This window comes from Hyperolius riggenbachi, chromosome 11, assembly GCF_040937935.1.
Source record: "Hyperolius riggenbachi isolate aHypRig1 chromosome 11, aHypRig1.pri, whole genome shotgun sequence".
NCBI lineage: Eukaryota > Metazoa > Chordata > Amphibia > Anura > Hyperoliidae > Hyperolius > Hyperolius riggenbachi.
In genome coordinates, this window is record NC_090656.1 from 174706559 (window position 1) to 174731382 (window position 24824).

Genomic DNA, 24824 nt, shown 5'->3' on the forward strand with positions numbered 1-24824 from the left:
AGTGATGGACGCAAAACTGAAAAAATTCACCTTTATTTCCAAATAAAATATTGGCGCTATACATTGTGATAGGGACATAATTTAAATGGTGTAATAACCGGGACTAATGGGAAAATAAAATGTGTGGGTTTTCATTATGGTAGCATGTATTATTTTAAAGCTATAATGGCCAAAAACTGAGAAATAATGATTTTTTTCCTTCCTTTCCATTTTTTTTCTTAATTTTCCTGTTAAAATGCATTTAAAAAAATATAATTCTTAGCAAAATGTACCACCCAAAGAAAGCCTGATTGGTGGCGGAAAAAAAAAAGATATAGATCAATCCATTGTGATAAGTAGTGATAATGTTATTGGCCAATGAATGGGAGGTGAAAATTGCTCGGATGCATAAGGTGAAAAACGACTGAGGGCTGAAATGGTTAATTGACTCTAAACATTATTCTCTTCCTTTACATTGATATATTGTTTTTATTTTCAAATGTAAATAAAACTAAATGAACAAGGATAGAAAGGACCAGTGTGGTTTGAATTATAAAACATGTTTCTTTTAAAATCTTTAGGGTATAGGAGATTAGTTGTATGGCATGGGCGTGGCTTAAGTGTCCCTGGCTTAAGTGTCCCTCTAAAAATGTTGAGATGTATGATGAACCTCTTTTCTTTGCTTTTCTTTGTTCTATTTAGCTTTGCTACACATACATTTTCTCATAAGTTTATTTTTGCTTCAGGTGTGGTTTAATGTTGATCACTCACACACACAAAAATGTTAGGGGCAAACGGGACCCCCTTGCTCCTGGACCATATAGTAGTCGTTACATCGTTACAGCTGCTACTACTCTAGCATTACATTCCACCTTGCAATACATAAAACCAAACTGAGAGCATCGAATTCGCCTTTCATCTGTAACTGGACTTGTAACGATGTAAATGTTTAGAGAGACGAATCTCCAGCACATTACAGTCAGCAGTCAGCAGCCGCCTCTGTTCCATTGGGAGCTTATAAGTTATCACCCAGAGAGAACTAAAGAATATCTGTGACAGCGCGCACCCGCTCTCTGCCAGTCTCACGGGGACCTGCGAGGGTGTGGTTTGCATAAATAAGGGCGTGGCTACCCACAGTGGACCAGCTGCTATTTTTTTTCTTGCCTCTCATATCGGAGTGTATATCTGCTGGGAGAGATGACTGCAGGGGCGTGTCGGGGGCGTGCCTGGGAGCCGGCGGGGCGTGTTGACATGCAGGGGGCGGGCTGCTCTCCCCCTCCCAGAGTCAGACATGTGTGAGCAGGCAGCCCGGTACTGCAGGAGCAGCGTCCACAAGCTCCTGCAGCAGCAGCACTCTCAGGCCCGGACACTGGACGGACTCTTCCGCTGGATCGTCACCAAGATGAGCGACAAGAGTGAGCGAGAGCTGCGGGAAGAGGAGGCGCTCACAGGGGGGGAAGGCATGCCCAACCCGGGCACCAGGAGGGGCATCTCTGTCATACTGGATGTGAGTACTGTAGCGGAGATCACACCTGCTTTACCCATCCTTCCGTATGATCTATGACCACTCGCAGCATCCAAACTCCCCTCTGCCCAGAAAGCAACATATGTGCAGCTCTAAGATCATCATGCTCTGTTCTAGGTCTGTGCAACTACTATTGGAGACGTGCGAAGCCCCCAATCAAACTTGGGGAAAGAGAGACAGGGGCAGCCCTGCAAGTCTGTAGTGTTTATTATTCCTGATTTATTCATAAATTCTTCCTAAAGCTAGTGTGACAGGCTGTTCATTACTCCAGCCGGGGCTAAGCCAGTATTAATATTTATGCCTCCATTCGGAAAGCTTGTAAAATTAATCTTACTACAGTAGTTAGACTGTCTGTGCTGGTGTAATGTTTGATTACATTTGTAGTGGTTCTCTGTTACACACTGTGCAATTTCTTGTCAGATCTATGGGTCCCATCGATCATTTTTTGACAGCTCCAGTCAGGTGTATGATTCATTTTCTGATCACTTCTGCACAAAATCGATTGGAAACCTGATCGGATGTGTCAGAAATTATCAATTTGATGGGAGATTGCATGGTGTGTACCAGGCATTAACCGTTGATAATTCATTCACTTTTGGGTGGATGCGCGATCATCAGCTGGCAGCAGGGTTTCTACTTTATCCCTTTAAATACGGATACATATGAATTATATATGCCTTGTGGCTAGTTGGATGCAGTTTAGGCACTGATTATGTGTGAGTAGCCCAGGAACCTGTATAACTTAGATGTGTCGGTATTTAAAGGGATGAAGTGACAGTGTTATGTATTCCCATGGATAGATCTCTAGCTGCTCTGTAGCATATTAAACTTTTCTATACTAGCATTAGAAGAGGTTAGACTAGACTTTTACAGAGTGCTACTCAGATTCCTAGAATGAATGATTGATTAGATGACAGCTTGAGCTGGATTTATTTAATCAAGCTGTCAGTTAATCAATCATTTGTTCTTTTCTGGTTTGCCCCTACAGCTTTCTGGCATTGTAGTCCAGGTAGATGGAACATCTATGGGAAAAGTAGATCTGGGGGCTGTAACTAGTACAGTGTAGAAGAAAAAAACGCAGGGGTACCAGGAGCCCTTATGGTGTATTATCTTCAGGTAAAAGAATTAAAATTAAGAGTAAAATATACTCACAAGTGTAGGTTGCTATAGAGGATCTATGGGAAAAGTAACTCTTCATTTCTACTAAGCCAGATATGCCTGCTGTGTATGTTAACTACCATTGGGTGTCTCACTTCTTCTGTCACATTTTACCTTGCTGAATATCAGTGCTTGGAATTAGCCATCTCTTGTGGCAGGAGAAGTGAGACTCTGGGAGGTATGGATTTGAAGTGCTAATCAACTGATAATTAGTTTATATCTCTTTAAGCCTGTGGTTCTGAAGCCACTACAAAAATCAGTTTTTACCTTATATTTCGTTTGAGGATCATAGCCAGACCTAAAATGCCGCTATCCCACGGCAGAACGAGGGTTCTATCACCCTCAAATCGTAGTGCAAAAATCCATGACTTTCTTGGTCGTGGATTTTGCTGCCCAGGGAGGCAGAGCGTTGGGCTGTTGCTCTGCCTCCATTTGCATCAATCCACTGCGGATCTCCGCCTCTCCCCGTCCCTCTCAGTGAAGGTAGACTGAGAGGGGAGGGGAGAGGCGGCAATTAGCGGAGATTGATGCGACGAGAGTCAGAGCTACAGCCCTAACCTCTGCCTCAATCAGGAAGCGCTCCCCGCAATTTGCCCCGAGGATTTGGGGATGATAGAACCCTCGTTCTGCCGCGGGATTAGCAGTGTTTTAGGTCTGGCAATGATCCTTAACCACTTTGTCCACTGCTACAGTATATCTATGTCATCTGTGACACCCTCCAAGCAACCATGATGCAGATATATTGATTAGCTTGCAGCCCTGCGGTGCACGATCAGGTGCGCTTCAGAGCGCACCTCCCGGCACTGACAGCTGCAATACTAATTGGTGAAAGGGAACATTGTAGCCAATTAGAGACGACCCCCCTCGTGGATAAACTATCACCGCTGTAGCAAACAGTGGTGATCCTTCATCTCTCCCCTCGGTGGCCAGATCGGCTAAAAAAGGTGATTAGTAAAAAGCCTGATTCACCTTATCTCGTTCCAGCGATCAGCCTGCAGCCCGAGCCTCTGATCCCCGCTCTGAACTCAGCCGTGTAATTCCAGTTACCCGGGTCCCGGCTTGATGACGTCATCAAGCCGGGACCCGCCTATTCAGCACCACAGGGCTGGATGCTTGGGCTGCTTGGGCTGCAGGCTGATCGCTGGAACGAGACAAAGTTAGTCAAGCTGCTTGCTGATCATTATTTATAGCGACCTGGCCACCAAGGGGGCTGCCTGGGTGGGGCATCTGGCTGGCCATTATGGGGGTGCGTGGACCCCTGGTGGGGGGTAAAATGTGCAGCTGGGGGGGGAATAAAATAAGAGGGGCCAAATATACTAATTTTGAGTAAAGAATTTTATACTGGGGGCAGATCTGGCTATAATGGTGGGGGGGCCCTAATCCTGGGTGCACCCGCTAATCCTGTGGGCACATCTGGCTATAATGGGGACCACTATTCCTGGGGACACATTTGGTTATAATGAGGGGCAGCAAACCTGGGGACACATCTGGCTATCTATACTGAGAGGTGCCAAACACAGAGGACACATCGGGCTATACTAGGGTGACTGATATTGGGGACACATCTGGCTATGGGGGGGGGGGGCTGATACTTGGGACACATTTTGCTATCTATACTGGGGGACATATTACTGGTGACATGTTTTCTCCTGTGGCACTTTTTATTTTTAAACTGGAATTGATAAAAAGTGAGAACAAATACATGTTTTTCATTTTCCCCCTCTTTTACCCATTAAAATGCATAGAAAACTTTTTTGGTCTAGGGACAAAATACCCGCCAATGAAAGTCTAGTTTTTCCTGAAAAAAACGATACATAGATCATTTAGGTGTAGTGAGTAGGGCTAAAGTTATGGCTGATTAAATAGGGACATAGCTAAAACGTCAAAATTGCTCTGGTCCAGAAGGGAAAACAAGGTCTGGTTGCGAAGTGGTTAAATGAAATAAAAGGTAAAAACTGATTTTTATAGTGGCTTTAGTCTCTCTTTAAGTGGTTAAAGAGTTCCTGAGCTGAAGCTCGGGTACAAAATCAGATCCTTACCTAAATAGAGCAAAGCCTCAGGATCTTATTGAGGGTTCTCTCTCTGCTCAGATGTTCAGCATCATTGAGCGCAGTCCCCCAGAAGATTAGTGATAATCCATTGTCCGCTAATCATATCGGGGCCACGCAGCACTTCTTCTTCCAGCGTTTCTGTACAATAGCCGACCCAGCCCGCATGCGCAGTAAGCTGGAGCCGCAGGCTTATGCGACTATTTTTCTGCAGGAAGAGCTGCACGGCCCTAATGCGGAGGGGCGCCACGCTTAGCAATGGGGGACTTGAGATAAGTGAGGGAAGCCTCAATAGGATCCAGAGGCTTCCCTCTCTTTAAGGAAATGTCCAGGCTAGATAAAAAAAAATCTACTTACCCGTGGCTTCCTCCTGCCCCTGGCAGCCATTATGTTCCATGCCGCAGCTCTGCTCTCAGCCGGTGGCTCCTGGTCCCCTCTGGTGCAGAGGCCGGCCCGCCAGGTCGTCCTCCACTGCGCGTATGTAAGTGCCGCTGTCAATCAAGTCCACGCTTTTTACTGCACCTGGGGAGTGTACTGCCCAGCCGCAGTAGTTCTAAATATGGCAGCCTCCATATCACTTCTCACCTCGGGCTCACTTTAAGGTGGCCATTAACGATACGATTATTGGGACGATCAGTTCTCCAATTTGACCATAATACTGGTCGTCCGCCCACTAACAGAAATAAAGATGCTATCCAATTAGATAATATTAATGGAATTGATCTGAAAAATCAATCGATGGGATCGATATTACGATTGAATTGGAGAATGGATCATCTGAAGAATTGCATCAATTGCCACCAGGGGCCATATGCAATTCACTTTTTCTCCTGAGTTTTCTCAAATGTGATATTTTCACACCTTGTCATAACATGCTTTTTAAACCACCAGCAAGCAAGATATTACTCAAAATAAATTTGATAGTACCGTTATAGCAACTTTTGAGTACTCTGTCAATTGTAAAATGCTGAAAAGTTAGTTGAACCAGTTCAGCTTTCAGTCATTTTTCACCTTATGCATCCAAGCAATTTTCACCTCCCATTCATTCGCTAATAACTTTATCACTACTTATCACAAAGCATTGATCTATATCTTGTTTTTTTCTGCCACCAATTAGGCTTTCTTTGGGTGGTACATTTTGCTAAGAATTATTTTTTTCTAAATGCATTTTAATGGGAATATTAAGAAAAAAAATGAAAAAAGTTCATTATTTCTCAGTTTTTGGACAGTATAGCTTTAAAATAATACATGCTACCATAATTAAAACCCACATTTCATTTGCCCATTTGTCCTGGTTATTACACCATTTAAATGATGTCCCTATCACAATATTATTTGGAAATAGAGGTGCATTTTTTCAGTTTTGTGTTCATCACTATTTACAAGCTTATAATTTTAAAAATAATAGTAATATACCCTCTTGACATGCATATTAAAAAAGTTCAGACCCTTAGGTAACACTTTTTTTTTCTTTTATTACAAATTTTATTTGGGTATTTTTTGGGAGTGTGGGAGGTAAACGGGTAATTTTTAATGTAATTGTTTGTGAGTTTATTAAAAAAAATGTATGTAGATGTAGTTTTACTATTTGGCCACAAGATGGCCTCAGTCAAATTTTTTTATTTTTTTTTTTGAAGGGAGGACGTGAAATGTTTTTCTTTCTTTAGAAAGATTGCAGCTTCTAATAGAAGCTGTTGGTCTTTCTAATGGGGACTTAGATCAATGAATAAGAACTGCGTTCACATTCATTGATCTCCGGGCTAACGGGTGGCAGCACAGGAGCACACGGGCGCGATCTGCCGTGGGAGCGTGCAGCAGCATGGAAGCAGCCTTTTGGATGTAGCAGCTATGTCCAAAAGGCTACAGTAGTTAAAGAGAAGATAACTCAGCTGAAAAATTTAATTGTGTATAGGCTAGATGGTAGGAACACACTAGGCAGAATCGCATATGCATTTTAAACTATGTGCTATAGAAAATGCATATGCGATTCTGCCTAGTTGGTTCCTACCCTAAGGCCTCTTTTCCACGGACTGTTGAACTGTGTGTTCAGCAGGCAGTGATTAGGCAACAGTGAGCAGTTACCAGGCAGGCAGCAGTGAGCAGTTACCAGGCAGCAGCAAACAGTTTCCAGGCAGCAGTGAGCAGTTGTGAGAGTTTGAGAGGCATTTCACTGCCTATCAACAGTCCATGGAAAAGAGGCGTTATTCTTTAAAATCTGCTCTTGTGCAGTCAGTGATAAGATAATTGCATATTGCATGCACATTTAATGCACATTGCTAGCAGCTTGATGTTGGACCAATGGAGTAAACTTTCTGTTTGTGATTTGTCTGATTCCAAGCTGCATGGAATTTTAGCTGCAAGCTAGAACTATTGTCTCATATGGACTTCTCTAGTCCTGTGCAAAGCTCTGATTTGGCACAGGGTGTTCTGCTCATTGCAAAGCACGAAAAAATGCACAAAGCTTCCTAGTCATGTTACTGGAGAAGCTGAGCAGTGATGTTTTGATCCTGGACCTTTTGAGTGTTTGAAGCCATTGTCATCAATACTGCTCAATTCTACCTTTTATAGCTAAAGGTGGCCATACATCTAGCAATGATGGGCAGATTGACCAAGAGACAAATCTCTCGCTCTCTGATTGAATCTGATTAGAGAGAAATCTGTTGGCTGCCCACACACCACAGGCCGATTCCTGATAAATTGGTGGATTTCACCGCTGCTTCCCCTATTGTATAAATGCCCCCCTTCCCCCGACCCCCCGTGTGCATTTATACATTACCTGTACTGTCACCCGCTTTGCAGTGCCCATCCATCTTCCGGATCTTCCAGTTCTCCCTCTTCAATTTGCGCCTCATGCTGCTGGTGGGTGACGTCACCTACATGCTGTAGGCTGGCGGCATGAGGTGCAAATGGAAGAAGAATCAGAAGACGGATGGACACTTCGCAGTGGGCGACATGGGACAGGTAATGTGTAAATGCACATGAGGGGACACATTTATACACTAAGGGGGAACAGTGTTGTTGTTTTTGTCACTCATCCCGATATCATTTGCCGTTATTGCCGCGCACCTGATCGACCATGACAGCCCGACATCTTGCAGCATGTCCGATCGATACATGCAACAATTTTAGCTTGAAATTGGTCATATCGTCTATCGGGCATGCTCTTGTTAGCAGAGGTCTCAGGCAGCAATTCCAAGAGGAAAAAAGAGTGCTTAGGTCCCTTTAAGGCAATACTGCCCTGTTTTACTAGTCTAGAACTGTTCGATTAGTAAGCCAGTCATACATTGTGGGGGATGCAGTGTTCTTCAGGAGTTACTGTCTTTTGCCTCTGTAAATAATCCAGTTATAGTATTGTGCATCCTGGCATGTTTAGACCAACTTGGATTTAAACCTCCCTAGAGAGAGTTGATATCCAGCCAACTGGGAGGTTCCGTGGATTCTTGTGCATTGTAGCAGATTGCAAATGTCTCTGGCAATTAAAAAGTCATAGATTTCTTGTAATTTATGTTGGAAGCGTGCAGGCAGTTAATTTTCCCCAAATGTTTTCATGATTGATTTTCTTTTTTCTTTTGTTCACCTACAAATACTGTTGTACATCCTCACTTGTTCCAAGCAGCATGGGGCAACTAAATATAGATTTATTTGTTTCTGCAGTATGGTTACTCTGCCTTTATATTTGTCACAGGGCTTGATAATTGTGTCACCATATGAGATGACTGTGTGAATTTTTCCACACTGAAAGAGACGCTTGTGGATTGCCCTAATATTATATTTTCCAGCAGCCCTACGGGTAATGTCAGGGTTAACTATGCAAGAACTGAGGTCGAATTAATGTTGGCTTCGCGTCTCCGGTCCTTATGGGCCAGTAATAAGCTGGAGGCTCTTTTTTAGAGATCCAGCAAATGATTAGCTCGGTTCATGCTCCTAATCCGTTTCCACTTCATCCATAAAGTTGACAAATGCTTATGCACATATTCCAGCTCGTTAAGCTAGATGGGATTTCAAATGAGCCAAAGCAAGATGTGAAGGAGCAGGAAGAATCTGCTCTGTATTCTTAAGACGAATATTGCTCCTTTGTTAAAGGAAATTCCATGTTTGTGCGCAGTGGCGAGAGGACCAAAAGTTTTCTGTAAGCAAACTAGAGCAAAATTTCACAACTTGACTAAATATCCTTGACTATAAGTTGATATACTTGGTGTATATGTTGACCCTATTAAGCTTGGATGAAGCCTCCTGGTCCCCAAGTGCAACAATTATCCATTCCCCCTTGGAAGCAATGTGGCCATTATCTGTTCTCCATGCTCCTCCCCTTAGTTAGAAGTGTGGACAGTATCTACTACCCTCTACCCCTTTAGTGTGGCTAGTATCTTTCTCCACCTCCACCCCCATTCCTTAGTTAGAAGTTGGCCAGACCACATACTATCCATGGCAGAGACGAGGCATTCTCACACACATGGATTCATTGGAACATGTTTCTAGAATCAGATGAATACAATCAGATCCCTATAGACTCACTTAAATTCCATCCTCTCTCTTGACCCTTTATCGTTTGGTCTTTCCTTACTCCCGAATGTCCCTTTTAGCTTTATTTTAATGCACTGGGATCACATGGTTCTTGTTTGTTGACTGCTTCCTCTTTGGCCATTTATTCCCCCCCCCCCCTCCTTTTTTGTCTTGACCCTCTGGAGCCTGGGCCCACCTTGAGATCTTCCTATTCTCCCTTTTTTTCTCCTATTCTTTCTTTTAATATGTGTTTTCTATATGCTGTTTAGACTTAATTGTCTCGCGAAAGAACATTGCTGTGCTTTTTGACATAGTGCCATCAGACGTGGAGACTTTTTTTTTTTTTTTTTGCACAAATTACTGGGTCTGTCTTGGGCATTCCCAAACTTAGCATGTTCTACCAGTGTTTATTTTGAGGTTTTCAGGAACTTATTGTTACAAAATGTCAATAGTTGTGCATGCCGTTTTGATACCAGATATACCATGTTAATTGTTGGCACACCAATGTTATTCTTATTGTACAACACTTTCATAAATAATGTTTCAAAAAAAAAAAAAAAAAAGCTGTCCAGAACCTGTATACATAAACACCCCCCCCCTCCCCTCCCGGCCACGCTGATCCCAATATCTAGCTACAATAAGGCCCCTGGGCAAAAGTACCCCAGAGACCCCCCCCCCCCACACACACAGCACATTAACTCCCCCAGGGCCCCTGCCCGACTCGTGTCTACCCCGAGCAGAGGGAAAGATGCATCACATCATAGCAAGTCCATCCAGCCAGCCCAGGTGTTTTCTTCGTTCACCACGTTCCATCAGACTCCTCCCTTTACGGACAACATGGTTCTTCTTGCTGCCTTCCCTCGTATGAATTTTGATTCCAAGTTAACTGATGTTTGCAGAGGGTTAATTCTATCCATGAGCTTCTGATTCCTACTGCAGCAGCTTGATTAATCGGCTGTCTGTTAACCAGGCAGAATCTGATTAGTCCTCTGCAAAGTGTTTTATGGTCATTACTGGCATTCACTATAGCATGTGAATACTTGGAAAGGTTAGCAGTTCGTTTGTACTTTGGGCTTATTTAGTAAGGCCGTGTAAAAAGCAATGGGAAAGTGAAGAGTGGCATGATAAGAGCCCGTCTTATGTCACCGTACTGTAGCTAGGGAGTCAGTGTTCTGTCCACTGGTTTGTTAAAAGGAACCTGAGAGGCTGACATATTTATTTCCTTTTAAATAATGCAATTTGCCTGGCCGTCCTACTTATCCTCTGCCACTAATGCTGGGAATACATGGGTCGATCCGGCGGAAGATTAACCGCCGGATCGACCCCAGCCACGCCCCCGCGGATCGATTACCGCTCGTCCTCGCCGGCACTTCCTTATCACCGCTCGATTCCCTGCCATTGTCCGCCAGCAGGGATCGAGCGGGCGCGGGTCGAGCGGCTTGATCGGGCCAGCTGAATAATATCAGCTGGCCGGATGAGCTGGTCGATACACGGTACAGAAACGTACCGTGTATCCCCAGCATAATACTTTTAGCAATACACCCTGATCAAGCAAGCAGATCTGACGTTTCTGACAAGATGAGATACATGCTTGTTTCAATTGTGTGATTTGGAACAGAAAGATCAACAGAACTGCCAGACAACTGGTATTGTTTCAAAGGATATAAATATGGCAGCCCCCTAATGGAACCTCAGGTTCCCTTTAAAGGACCTCTGAGGTGAAAAAAAAAACAATTGTATCTATCCTCCTTTTAAAAATGACTTTTTAAGATATCCCAGTTTTATTTTATATTTAAATGTAGTTTTTAAGTTCAAGCCGGTCCTGACCCGGATAGAAACTGTCACTTGCATACCTGATGTTAAACTCTTTCAGGCAGAGAAAAAAAAAGGAACACAGCCTAGTTATTTGTATGCTTGGTACTATCCATGCACATGTCTATCTCATCATGTCACCTCGGTTGTCCTTTAAGCAGTTTGTTTGATGGTACATACGTAAAGCTTGATGTACTTTTGTTGGCAGAAATAATTTGTGATCACTTGAGTTTCATGTATGTGTATGCGTCCTGGTATTCTCAATGTGTTTTTACCTATGGACTGTTATTTATCCAGGCCATGACGTATCTACAGAAAAATTATTTATTAGGTTAACTGCACTTAGCCAAACATTCTTGACAACCAGAATGAGAAGCGCACTCAACAAGTGCCGGACTGGGAATTACAGTTTAGTGCAACTAACAGAAATGGATTCCCATAAAAGTCTGCTGTATGGTTTAGATTAATTATAGCTTTATTCTAAAAGAGATTTATACTGTACATAACCGGGCCAAAAAAACACTATTACCAGGATGGAGATAAAAACATTTAAAACCAAAATGAGATGCTTCCCTATGCTCCAGTAAATGCATAGAATGCTGCCCATTATTCTGACTGAAACAAACAAACTGCTGATGCATTAACCATTTTAGCCCGCAGGGATTTTTCACCTTATGCATCAGAGCAATTTTCACCTCCCATTCATTCACTAATAACTTTATCACTACTTATCACAATTTATTGATCTATATCTTGTTTTATCTGCCACTAATTAGGCTTTCTTTGGGTGGTACATTTTGCTAAGAATTATTTTTTTATAAATGCATTTTAACAGGATTAATAAGAAAAAAATGGTAAAATTCATTATTTCTCAGTTTTCAGCCATTATAGCTTTAAAATAATCCACGCTACCATAATTAAAACCTATGTATTTTATTTGCCTGTTTTGTCTCGGTTATTATACCATTTAAATTTTGTCCCTATCGCAATGTATGGCGCCAATATTTTATTTGGAAATAAAGGTGCATTGTTTCCGTTTTGCGTCCATCACTATTTACAAGCTTATACTTTAAAAAATGTTTACCCCTTAAAATGCATATTTAAAAAGTTCAGACCCTTAGGTAACTATTTTTTTTTTTTTATTGTAAATTTTTTTATTCGGGTAATATTTTGGTGTGGGACATAAACCGTTAATTTTTAATGTTGTTATATGTGTAAATTGTAATGTAAAAAATATGTAGATGTAGTTTTACTATTTGGCCACAAGATGGCCACCTTCATTTTTGTTTTCCCTCCTTGTGCTTCTCACTAAGCGGAAGTACAAGGGGGATGCGGAATTTTTTCCGGGCAGAAAAACTGAAGCCTCTTGTAAGAGCGCTTCGGTTTTTCTACGGGAGACAGGGATCGGTGATCGGGAACCATGTTCCCGTTCACTGATCCCAGGGCTACCGGGGGACACCACGGGAGCGCGGCACCGCAGCAGAGCAGCCGCCTGTACGTGAGCTTCACGTCCGGGCGGCAGAAATAAAGGTACCATAGAAATATAGTTGCATTGTGTAAGTTAATACCCCAGTAAATGCCAGTTCAGAGATAAGAGCTTGTGGTAAAATCTTAGTTATTTAAGATCAGTGTGGACTTGCTGGTAACTGGTAATCTGCATTCGGTTAACTGGACAGATAAGAGCCAGCCAACAGGAAGAGCTACCTGGTCCTTTTACTCGCTCCATTTGATCCAATGCACTACCAGGCGGGACATCAGAAAGAGAAAAACGCACAAGATTAACAAGCAGAGGCGTTCAAAGAGGCTTTTCTGTATCCCTTTAATTGTGCAGATCTATATTATGATACACAGGAGAGGGCCCTCTAGTGGTATGTGTGCACACCTAATGGGATGCAGGATGCCTCTTACTCTAGTAATCTGTCACACAGGAACGGCTCATGAAGACCCCTTAAAGGAGAAGTATCACAGCTGACTGCAGGAACCTACTGCACAGCTGGTGAGACTTCCACATTACCTAGCAGATCTTAGTAAGCATAAGTAATTTTTTTTTTGTCAAATTATCAAACTTTACTGCATGTGTGGAAATCTTGGTGAATCTGGGGGAAAAAAATGTAAAATGCCAAATGTGGTATTCTACCGACCTATTTATTACTAACTATATATATGTAACGATCGGTGTCAGCCAGAACAGATTTTCTGATTATTGGTGTTCTACACTATCACTAATAATACAGATGTTATACCTGATTATGTGGTGATCTGCAGAATCACCAATAATACAAGTATAGCAAGACACACAGGATACAAAGATGTAAGATGGTGTTTGGTGCAACAGTAAATATAGATGAAGATACCCACTGTCCAGAGGAGCTGGTGAAGGGGGTATCTCTAATCAACACAGTAATCAGTATTCCAGCAAGCTGGAGACTCAGAGGAGTAATGATAGGTTCACCCGAGGAGCGGGTGATGCACAGTAAGACAATATAGCGAGATCACTCGAGGAGCGAGTGATTCAGACTGTACTGCAACAGGTGATCCCCTGAGGGGCAGGAGACGCAGACAGCATATAAGGATAGCTAGTCACCTGAGGAGCAGGTGATTAAGACTGTACTGCAGCTATCAACCTGAGGAGCAGGTGATTCAGTCTATACTGCAGCTATCAACCTGAGGAGCAGGTGATTCAGACTATACTGCAGCTATCAACCTGAGGAGCAGGTGATTCAGACTATACTGCAGCTATCAACCTGAGGAGCAGGTGATTCAGACTATACTGCAGCTATCAACCTGAGGAGCAGGTGATTCTGACTATACTGCAGCTATCAACCTGAGGAGCAGGTGATTCTGACTATACTGCAGCTATCAACCTGAGGAGCAGGTGATTACTAAACTGAGAACTCCTCACCAGGACTGGCTCCCTGGTGAGAGCAGAAGAGTCAGACAAGCAGGTTCGGCAACACACGGACAGATACAGTACAAAGGCGGAAGACAGAATCAGAGTGAGGGATAGCCAAGTCGGCAACTGGATCAGATAGGCAAAGGCACACAATCACAAGACAGAAGAGTAGTCAAGGCTAGCAGAGGGTGATAACAAATAATACAATTCAATTAGTACTTTAAGCTATCAACAGAAGTGTGGATCCCCAGTTCCTGCTGGTTCTAAGCACACTTTCGGATCTGACTATGGGTCTGAGTGCTAACTCGTAGCATATGCAACAGCAGACGAGGAACAACTGACAGGCCTGTTCTATATATACTGGGAGCGCTCCTAAACACCGCCCCAGTCACTCAGCCAATCAGGATCAGTGCTGGAGTCAGCTGACTGGCTGATCAGCTGACTCACCTTCTGCTTGCATAAAGATCCTGTCTGTGTGTGCGCGCGCGCGTAGACCTCAGTCTATGTGCGACTGAAGGAGCAGGCAAAGTTCCACCATGCGACCATGCGGCGAAAGCCGCTAGGTGAGACGCGGAGACAGCCGCCATGCCACTCGGCGCTGCGGCGGCTTCCTCCTCATTCCCCACAATCTCAGGCATATTTCCATCATGTATCCGTGTGGCGGAAACCGCCGGTTGAGACGCGGAGATAGCCGCCATGCCACTCTCTGCATTCCCTTACAGTACCCCCCCTGAGGAGTGGACTCCGGACGCTTCTTACATGGCTTTTCAGTATATCGCTCATGAAACTCTCTTTTCAGATCCTCGGCATGCATGCAGTACTCCGGAACCCAAGTTCTCTCCTCTAGACCATACCCCTTCCAATGGACCAAGTACTGTACAGAATTCTGCACTAATCGAGAATCCATAATTTTCTCGATCTCATACTCAGGTTGATCGTCAACCATCACAGGGGGGGGGGGGGAGGAATCCACCTGCATGGCAGGCTTCAACAAGGAAACATGAAATGATCTCACACCTCTCATGCTGGCTGGGAGATCAATCATATATGTCACATCATTAATCCTTTCGGACACCGGGTATGGGCCTACAAATCTGGGTCCCAACTTGGGAGATGGTTGCTTTAACGCCAGGTGCCGAGTAGACACCCACACCATGTCACCTGGAGACAATTTCCACTCCACAGACCGCCTTCTATCCGCCTGTCTTTTCTGCGTTTGAAAGGCTTTTCCCAGATTCCTCTTTACCAGCACCCACACTTCCTTAAATGCCCTTTGCCAATCCTCTAGAGCAGGGAAAGGGGATGATGCCACAGGTAAAGGAGAGGATTTAAGAGATCTCCCTGAGACTACATGAAAAGGAGAAAAACCTGAAGAAGAACTCTTCAGGTTATTATGTGCAAATTCCGCAAAAGGCAAAAACCTTACCCAGTCTGCCTGGGCATCTGCCACATAACACCTGAGAAATTGCTTAGGGACTGGTTAACTCTCTGTCTGTCCGTTGGTCTGTGGGTGGTAGCCTGATGAAAATGACAGGTCCATATCAAGCTGTTTGCAAAAGGCTTTCCAGAATCTAGACACAAACTGGACTCCCCTATCTGACACCACATTGTGAGAAAACGCGGAAAGGCCGCCGCGTGTGTCAGGAGCAAGGCGGCTGACTCCGCGTCCAACGCGGCGGTTTGCATGCATAGACACGCGTCTGGTAGTATGGTGGAATGCGGAGAGGCCGCCGCATGTCCTGACGGCAAAGCGGCTGTTTCCGCGTCCAACGCGGCGGTTTGCATGCAACAGCGTGCGCTTGGTGTGGCTGGGTCTGTTAGTGCACATAGGCAGATGGAGAGCTACGCGCGCGCGGGCCTGAACCCAGGACCTTTATACCAGCAGGGAAAGTGTCAGCTGATCAGGAAGATCAGCTGATTCCTGCAGGACTCATGATTGGCTGAGTGGATCGGGCGGGGCGGCAGAGTCCAGCTACTATATATTCTGCTGCTTGTCAGTTGCTGGTTGTCTGCCATTGCAAACACTTTGTGGAAGCATTCAGACCATAGTCAGATCCTTACAGTGTGTTTGAACCAAGAGGACTTGGGAATTCACACTGAGCTAGATTACCTTGTACTGTTTATTTGCCAGACTAGTTCCAGGGTGTTGATGATCACGGAATGCACACCCAAGACTAGGGAATTATATTATCATTTATATTATGCTCCAGACTAGTTCCAGGGTGTTGATGATCACGGAACTCACACCCAAGACTAGGGAATTGTATTATCATTTATGTCATGCTCCAGACTAGTTCCAGGGTGTTGATGATCACGGAACTCACACCCAAGACTAGGGAATGGTATTATCATTTATGTTGTGCTCCAGACTAGTTCCAGGGTGTTGATGATCACGGAATTCACACCCAAGACTAGGGAATTGTATTATCATTTATGTTATGCTCCAGGCTAGTTCCAGGGTGTTGATGACTACGGACCTCACACCCAGACTAGGATTGTGCTAGTTCTGTACTACGTTAGCCCAGTCCAGGGCAATTACCTCTCATTTTAGCTGCAGGGCTTCCTGCAACCCAGCCTCGGCCCCTCACCCAGGGGTCCACAGGCTACAGGAATATCACCCACAGTCAGGGGTGAATTCCTCAGGAGTCTTAGGCCGCCAGCTCCTCTGGTGGTCTCCTCTCGGAATTGTTACTGTTGCACCAAACACTTACACCTTCTCAGGTGTCTAGAGGTTAGACATATCTGATTGTTGGCGATTCCGCAGATCCTCAATTGGGTATATCTGTATTCTTGGGGATACTGCGGATCGCCAAGGATTAGATTCTCTCTCTGGTTGCTGACACCGATCGTTACACACATTCTCCGGAATGCCATGCAGCCGGAAAATGTGCTGGATGAAGAGATCGGCCAATTCCTGAGCTAAAGGGGAGTCCTTTCAATGGGACGAAATGAGCCATTTTACTGAACCTGTCAACTACCACCCAGATGACCGTCTTGCCCTCAGACCTGGGGAGTTCTCATACAAAGTCCTTAGACAAATGAGTCCATGGTTCACTTGGCACTGGCAAGGATTGTAGCGTACCCACTGGTGCTTGCCAAGAGGGCTTATTTCTGGCACAAACAGAGCACTCTCTCACAAACTCCTTGCAATCAAGTGCCAAAGAAGGCCACCATACACAGTCAGTAGATCCTGAGTTCGAGCAGCCCCGGGATGCCTTGCGTTCTTATGGGCGTGAAACAACTGTAGGAGTTGTAAGCGAAAGGGAAGTGGCACAAACAATACCCCCTCGGGCTTCCCTTCCGGAATATCCTGCTGATAGGGCACTAAGGTCAGTGCCCAATCCTGCCAGGTTTCCGTGGCGGCTACCACCAATCTTTGAGGTAGAATGGTCTCAGGGGTTGCTGGCTGAACTGTCTCAGGCTCAAAGCACCTAGACAGTGCGTCTGCTTTGATATTCTTACTGCCTGGAGTATACGTTATAATAAATCTGAATCTTGAAAAGAACAAAGACCAGCGAGCCTGTCGGGGGCTAAGCCTTTTGGCCCCCTCGATGTACTCCAGATTTTTGTGATCAGTATAAAATGTAATTGTATGTTCTGCCCCTTCAAGCCAGTGACGCCATTCCTCAAAGGCTAACTTCATGGCCAGGAGCTCCCGATTGCCGATATCGTAGTTCCTCTCGGCTGGAGAGAACCTACAAGAAAAGAAGGCACAGTGATGCAGTTTGCCTTGAAGGCCAGATCACTGAGACAGCACAGTCCCAACCCCAATCTCAGATGCATCTACCTCAACGATGAAGAGGAAGGTGACATCTACGTGTCTCAAAATAGGAGCTGAACAAAACAACTTTTTTAATATAGTAAAAGCAGAGTGTGCCTCTGCTGACCAATGGTAAGTGTCGGCCCCTTTTTTGGTGAGGCTGGTGAGGGGTGACACCACCGAAGAAAACCCTTTGATAAACTTCCTGTAGTAGTTGGCGAAACCCAGAAACCTTTGGAGTGCCTTAAAGAGGAACTGTAACGACAAAACGGCCCCTGGGGGGTACTCACCTCGGGTGGGGGAAGCCTCAGGATCCTAATGAGGCTTCCCACGCCGTCCTGCGTCCCTTGGGGGTCTCGCTGTAGCCCTCCGTGCAGCGGTGACGCAATATTTACCTTCCTGGCTCCTGCGCAGGCGCTCTGATGCCTCTCGGCGCCGAAGTAGGCGGAAATACCCGATCGCCGTCGGGTCTGCTCTACTGCGCAGGCGCAAGTTTCCGGCGCCTGCGCAGTAGAGCGGACCCGACGGAGATCGGGTATTTCCGTCTATTTCCGTGCCGAAAGTCGCCACAGCGCCCCCGCTGGAGCCAGCAAAGGTAAATATTGAACTGACAGTCGGCACAGTCGCCGGCTGTTCGGAGGGCTGCGGCGAGACCCCCGTGGGACAGAGGACGGCGTGGGAAGCCTCATTAGGATCCGGAGGCTTCCCCCACCCGAGGTGAGTACCCCCCAGGGGAGGTTTTTGTTGTTACAGAGTCTCTTTAAGTCCCACTGGTTGAGGCCATTCCAATACAGCAGAGACTTTTTCAGGGTCCATGGAGAGACCCGAAGTGGAAATAATATATCCCAAGAAAGGGACCTTAGTGACTTCGAAGAGGCACTTCTCTAATTTGGCATACAAGGAGTTCTGCCTCAATTTTCTTAACACAAACTTCACGTGCTTCCGATGTTCAGTCAGATTGGGTGAGAAAATCAGTATATCGTCCAGACATACTAACACAAACTTTCCCAGAACTTCTCTGAAAACCTCGTTGATCAACTCTTGGAAGACGGCAGGGGCATTACACAACCCGAAGGGCATGACCAGGTACTCGTAGTGCCCGTCGGGCGTGTTGAACGCCATCTTCCATTCATCACCATCCCTAATGCGTACAAGGTTGTATGCTCCTCGTAAGTCCAACTTAGAAAAAATACTAGCATTGGTAACTTGGGCAAACAAATCGTCAATCAACGGTAATGGATAACGATTCTTCACTGTGATCTTATTTAACCCCCGATAGTCAATACAGGGGCGAAGCCCACCGTCCTTTTTCTGTACAAAAAAGAACCCAGCCCCAGCAGGTGACCGGGAAGGACGGATAAAGCCCTTGGTCAAGTTTTCCTTAATGTACTCCTGCATTGCCAGCTTCTCTGGCCCTGACAGATTATAGAGATGACCTCTAGGGGGCATACAACCTGATCTCAGCTCTATGGGACAGTCAAAACTCCGGTGTGGCTGGAGTTTATCTGCTGATTTGGGGCAAAACACATCAGAAAATTCTGCATACTGCACTGGCACTCCTTTCACCTGAACCTTGGTGGCACAAACAGCAACTTTCTCCAAACAGTGATGACAATGGGCTGACCAGCTCTGTAGTTGACCTGAGGCCCAGTCAATCTGAGGAGAGTGAAGTTGCAACTACGGCATTCCGAAGATTATGGTGGAAGTTGCCATTTGCAGGACAAAGAACTGTAGTTTCTCTTTATGTAGAGCCCCTATTTCACACAATAACACGGGTGTCTGAGAAAGAGGCTGTCTACATTGCAGCGGAGAGTCATCTACTGCCGTGATCAGAATCTGGCCGTCTAATGGGAGCAAGGGAAACCTCAATTTTTTCACGAAGTCATAATCTATAAAATTGGCTGCAGAACCTGAATTCACAAATGCCTCTGTGGGCGTGATCCGACCCTCCCAAGTAATGGAGCAGGGAAGGAGCAAGCGATTATTGTTTAGAAAACGAGATAAACAGAGGAACACCAAGAGCCTCAATAGTGTAGTATGTATTGACAAAGGGGATAATGACAAAGAGTAATAGTTGTTATACTCACAAACATGGGTCACCAATAGGCAACCACTGTAAAGGCAGGTGGGGAGATTATCCTGACCCCACTCAGGAATAAGAAGTCGCTCTCTGTAGATAGTAGAAAAGGGTCGCAAGCCTCCACCCAGGGTGGATACAATATTATAAAGGAGAGAACAGAGGCGCCAAAAGGATAAAAGGGGTTTTAAAGGAGCTTAAAAGCCAAACATTTGGTAATTAGAGGAGGCAGTGGTGGACTTACCTCCTCCAAGCAGACACAACACGACTGTACATTCAGTCTATTTATTAACGAACTCCAGATAAAACAAAGCAACGCGTTTCACGGGTCAGTGCCCACTTCCACAGGCAATAGAAAAAGGAGTTACAGCATCTAGCAAAACAAACAACACTCGGCACCTCTGTGGTGGTGCCGAGTGTTGTTTGTTTTGCTAGATGCTGTAACTCCTTTTTCTATTGCTTGAGGAAGCGGGCACTGACCCGTGAAATGCGTTGCTTTGTTTTATCTGGAGTTCGTTAATAAATAGACTGAATGTACAGTCGTGTTGTGTCTGCTTGGAGAAGGTAAGTCCACCACTGCCTCCTCTAATTACCAAATTTTTGGTTTTTAAGTTCCTTTAAAACCCCTTTTATCCTTTTGGCGCCTCTGTTCTCTCATATAGATTATTGTTTAGAGGTACTGACGGCACGCCTAGAGCATTACCTCTGACTACACCTAGGCGGCAGCGTTTCCCGACTTTTTAGGACAATTCTGGACAATGTGACCCTCCTCAGCACAATATAGACAGTCTCTCTGACCTTCTGCGATTCTTTTCCACTTGAGTTAACCTAGAATGACCGATTTACATCGGCTCATCTTGTGATGACGGAGGTGGAGAAGAGGCAAAGGAAATAGATCTTAAAGCATTTTTTCCACGGGTTAGTTTTTGTATGCGGCGATCAATCTGCACGGCCAATGAAATTGCCTCATCCAGGGATTTAGGCTCAGGATGCCCTAGCATTAAATCAGAGACTGCTTTAGACAACCCTGACAGAAAACAATCTAATAAAGCATACGTTCCCCATCTAGCTGACACAGCCCACCTCCTAAATTCAGCGGTATAACTCTCCACTGGATTACGACCTTGCCTGATAGTTTTTAACGTCCTCTCAGCCGTAATAGCCACGTCCGGATCATCGTAAATAACGGCTATGGCCTTAAAGAACTCCTGAACTGAGGATAAAGCCTCATGCTCTGCATGCAGTCCATATGCCCATGTTTGTGAATCTCCTGTCAAGTGTCTTTATAAATGTTACCCTTTGGACCTCAGACCCTGACAGATTTGGCCTTAACTCAAAGTAAGATAACACACGATTTCTAAAATTCTGAAAATCAGATCTCTGTCCAGAAAACTTCTCTGGTACGGGTATACGAAGGTCTGTTACTGGAGGGTATCGCACTGCATCGATAGTCATTTGAAGTACATGAACTGTCTGAGACAGTTGGGTGATCTGAGTCTTTTGGGTACCAATAACTCCGGTAAGATCGTTTACCGTAGTGATCAGGGCTTCAACTTGACTGCGCAGTGCGTCCATATTGTTTGGTCTGCTGTTCTGTAACGATCAGTGTCAGCCAGAACAGATTTTCTGATTATTGGTGATCTGCAGTATCACCAATAATACAGATGCTATACCTGATTATGTGGTGATCTGCAGAATCACCAATAATACAAGTATAGCAAGACACACAGGATACAAAGATGTAAGATAGTGTTTAGTGCAACAGTAAATATAGATGGAGATACCCACTGTCCAGAGGAGCTGGTGAAGGGGGTATCTCTAATCAACACAGTAATCAGTATTCCAGCAAGCTGGAGACTCAGAGGAGTAATGATAGGTTCACCCGAGGAGCGGGTGATGCACAGTAAGACAATGTAGTGAGATCACTCGAGGAGTGAGTGATTCAGACTGTACTGCAACAGGTGATCTCCTGAGGGGCAGGAGACGCAGACAGCATATAATGATAGCTAGTCACCTGAGGAGCAGGTGATTAAGACTGTACTGCAGCTATCAACCTGAGGAGCAGGTGACTCAGACTATACTGCAGCTATCTACCTGAGGAGCAGGTGATTCCGACTATACTGCAGCTATCCACCTGAGGAGCAGGTGACTCTGACTATACTGCAGCTATTAACCTGAGGAGCAGGTGATTCTGACTATACTGCAGCTATCAACCTGAGGAGCAGGTGATTACTAAACTGAGAACTCCTCACCAGGACTGGCTCCCTGGTGAGAGCAGAAGAGTCAGACAAGCAGGTTCGGCAACACACGGACAGATACAGTACAAAGGCGGAAGACAGAATCAGAGTGAGGGATAGCCAAGCCGGCAACTGGATCAGATAGGCAAAGGCACACAATCACAAGACAGAAGAGTAGTCAAGGCTAGCAGAGGGTGATAACAAATAATACAATTCAATTAGTACTTTAAGCTATCAACAGAAGTGTGGATCCCCAGTTCCTGCTGGTTCTAAGCACACTTTCGGATCTGACTATGGGTCTGAGTGCTAACTCGTAGCATATGCAACAGCAGACGAGGAACAACTGACAGGCCTGTTCTATATATACTGGGAGCGCTCCTAAACACCGCCCCAGTCGCTCAGCCAATCAGGATCAGTGCTGGAGTCAGCTGACTGGCTGATCAGCTGACTCACCTTCTGCTTGCATAAAGATCCTGTCTGTGTGCGCGCGCGCGTAGACCTCAGTCTATGTGCGACTGAAGGAGCAGGCAAAGTTCCACCATGCGACCATGCGGCGAAAGCCGCTAGGTGAGACGCGGAGACAGCCGCCATGCCACTCGGCGCTGCGGCGGCTTCCTCCTCATTCCCCACAATCTCAGGCATGTTTCCATCATGTATCTGCGCGGCGGAAACCGCCGGTTGAGACGCGGAGATAGCCGCCAAGCCACTCTCTGATGCGGCGGCATCTCCGCAATCCCTTACTATATATATATATATATATATATATATATATATATATATATATATATATATATATATATATATATATATATATATATAGGTATATGTATATGTATATATATTATATTATATTTATGTTATGTTATGTTCTATTATAATTTTATTTTTTTATTTTTTTTTACCGAACGGCCTTAGTAACATTTGACCACGAATGTCCATAGGAAAGCATTATGTGCAATTTCGCATTGTAGAAAAAAACTGCATTTGGATTCCCTTTAGGTTGTCCTTGTCTTAATCCTCTGTGCCCCCAACACAATAACTCGCTTTAACAGTTGCCCTCCTCAAGACTCTGTTACACTGCACAGTACTGTCTACAACTGATAATGTCACAATTGCAGAGACTGCTTCACTCGTGTAGATGAATTGTGTGTTGCCGAGTGACCTATAGAGTAAGCTTGGACATGAGCATCTTAATCACCTGATGAAGGGTGGGAGGTGCATTATTGGCTTAAATCAGCACCATCCAACTGGTGGGCTGCATCCAACTCGCCAGAGGTCTTTCTGTGGCTCCCTCTGCTCTCTAACCCCCCCCCCCCCTCCCCTGTTGTTGCTTTTGTTCATCATCATCATCATCGTTATTATTATTATTATTATTATTATTATTATTATTATAATAATAATAATAATAATTTGATTTTTTTCTTCCTTCGGTGGTGGCTTTACTTTTCCCTTTGGCCGCTGTCACTCCGCCCTCCGCTCAAGTCCTTTGCCCTCCCCACTGGACGTCTTGCCCCCCCCCCCCCCCACTGAATATCTCTTCAGAGGACGTTCACAGTGATTGGTGAGGAAGCGATGGATGCGGAGGAAAGGGGCGGCACAAATGACTTAAGCTTCCTATTTGAAATGCTGCTGAGCGCGTTTTGAGCTTAAGCCACACACGCCACCATCAGAGCTACACGCTGCCATTAAAGGCACATGCCGCCTTAAGAGCCACACTAGAGAGGTGAGTGCTGTGGGGACAGGTTGAAAATGCCACTTAAAGGTCAACTGTAGCGAGAGGGATTTGGAGGCAGGCATATTTATTTCCCTTTATGCAATGCCAATTGCCTGGCAGTCCCGCTGATCCTCTGCCTCTAATACATTTAGCCTTCTAAAACAAGCATGCAGCAGATCTGGTGTTTCTGACATTGTCACATCTGACCAGATTAGCTGCATGCTTGTTTCTGGTGTTATTCAGACACTACTGCAGCTAAATAGATAAGCAGGACTGCCAGGCAACTGGTATTGTTAAAAAGGAAATAAATATAGCTCCATAGTCCACTTGCTACAGTTGTCCTTTAAGGGCCTGTTTTCAGCAGCTGTTGGCAAAAAAAAAACGCTACCAGGCTCCCTCCATCCCCAGCAGTAGCATTAACGCCTGTTTCGCATCCAGCGTAGGTATGCACGGCAGTGAAGCTATTGCAGTTGGTTTGCTTGTGCGGTGCGGCACCACCAAAAGCCTACCAATTGCAATAGCTTCCATTGCCATGCATACCTGTGCTGGATGCTATGGGGTGCACTTGTACAGTTCAGGGTCTGATTTCAAGTTAACTTCAAAGCACACTCACTTTAAATAACTATACAGTATAACAATGGCAAAAATGCGCAGGTATGCACAGCAATGGAAGCTATTGCAGTTAGTTTGCTTTCCTGTGTATTTCGATGATCGCACCACACAAAGCAAGCTAATTGCAATAGCTTTCATTGCCATGCATACCTGCACCTTTTTTATTCATGCATTTAAGTTAACTTGAAAGGAGGCCCTGACTTGTGCACGTGCACCTCATACCATCCAGTGCAGGTATGCCCAGCATTGGAAGCTATTACAGTTGGTTTGCTTTCCCATGCAAAGCGATGATCGCACCACACTGCAGAAGCAAATTAACTGCATTTTGTGGGAAAGTGCTTCCAATCTACTTGCACTTGTAAGATTATGTATTTTGCTGCCAGACTATCTGTATTCTGTGGAAAGTGGCAGCCAGACAATGTGTATTTTCGTGGGAAACTGCTGCCACTTTTTTTTTTTTTTTATCCTTGAAAGGTGGGGGTTTGGAAAGTCAGGGGCGGAATCAT

The 24824-nt window shown here is 45.0% G+C and overlaps 1 protein-coding gene across 3 annotated transcripts in view; it reads left to right on the forward strand.

Moving 5' to 3' along the window:
* The first annotated feature begins 1248 nt into the window (after positions 1 to 1248).
* The window catches only part of NECAB2 (N-terminal EF-hand calcium binding protein 2), a 378886-nt gene continuing 355310 nt past the window's right edge, over positions 1249 to 24824 (forward strand). For 2 of the 3 annotated variants that reach the window (XM_068259472.1, XM_068259473.1), the window contains exon 1: positions 1249 to 1486. In XM_068259472.1, coding sequence (XP_068115573.1) covers positions 1271 to 1486 — 216 coding nt within the window. In that variant the 5' untranslated portion in view covers positions 1249 to 1270. The remainder of the gene's footprint in view (positions 1487 to 24824) is intronic. The other variant, XM_068259475.1, reaches the window with a different exon arrangement.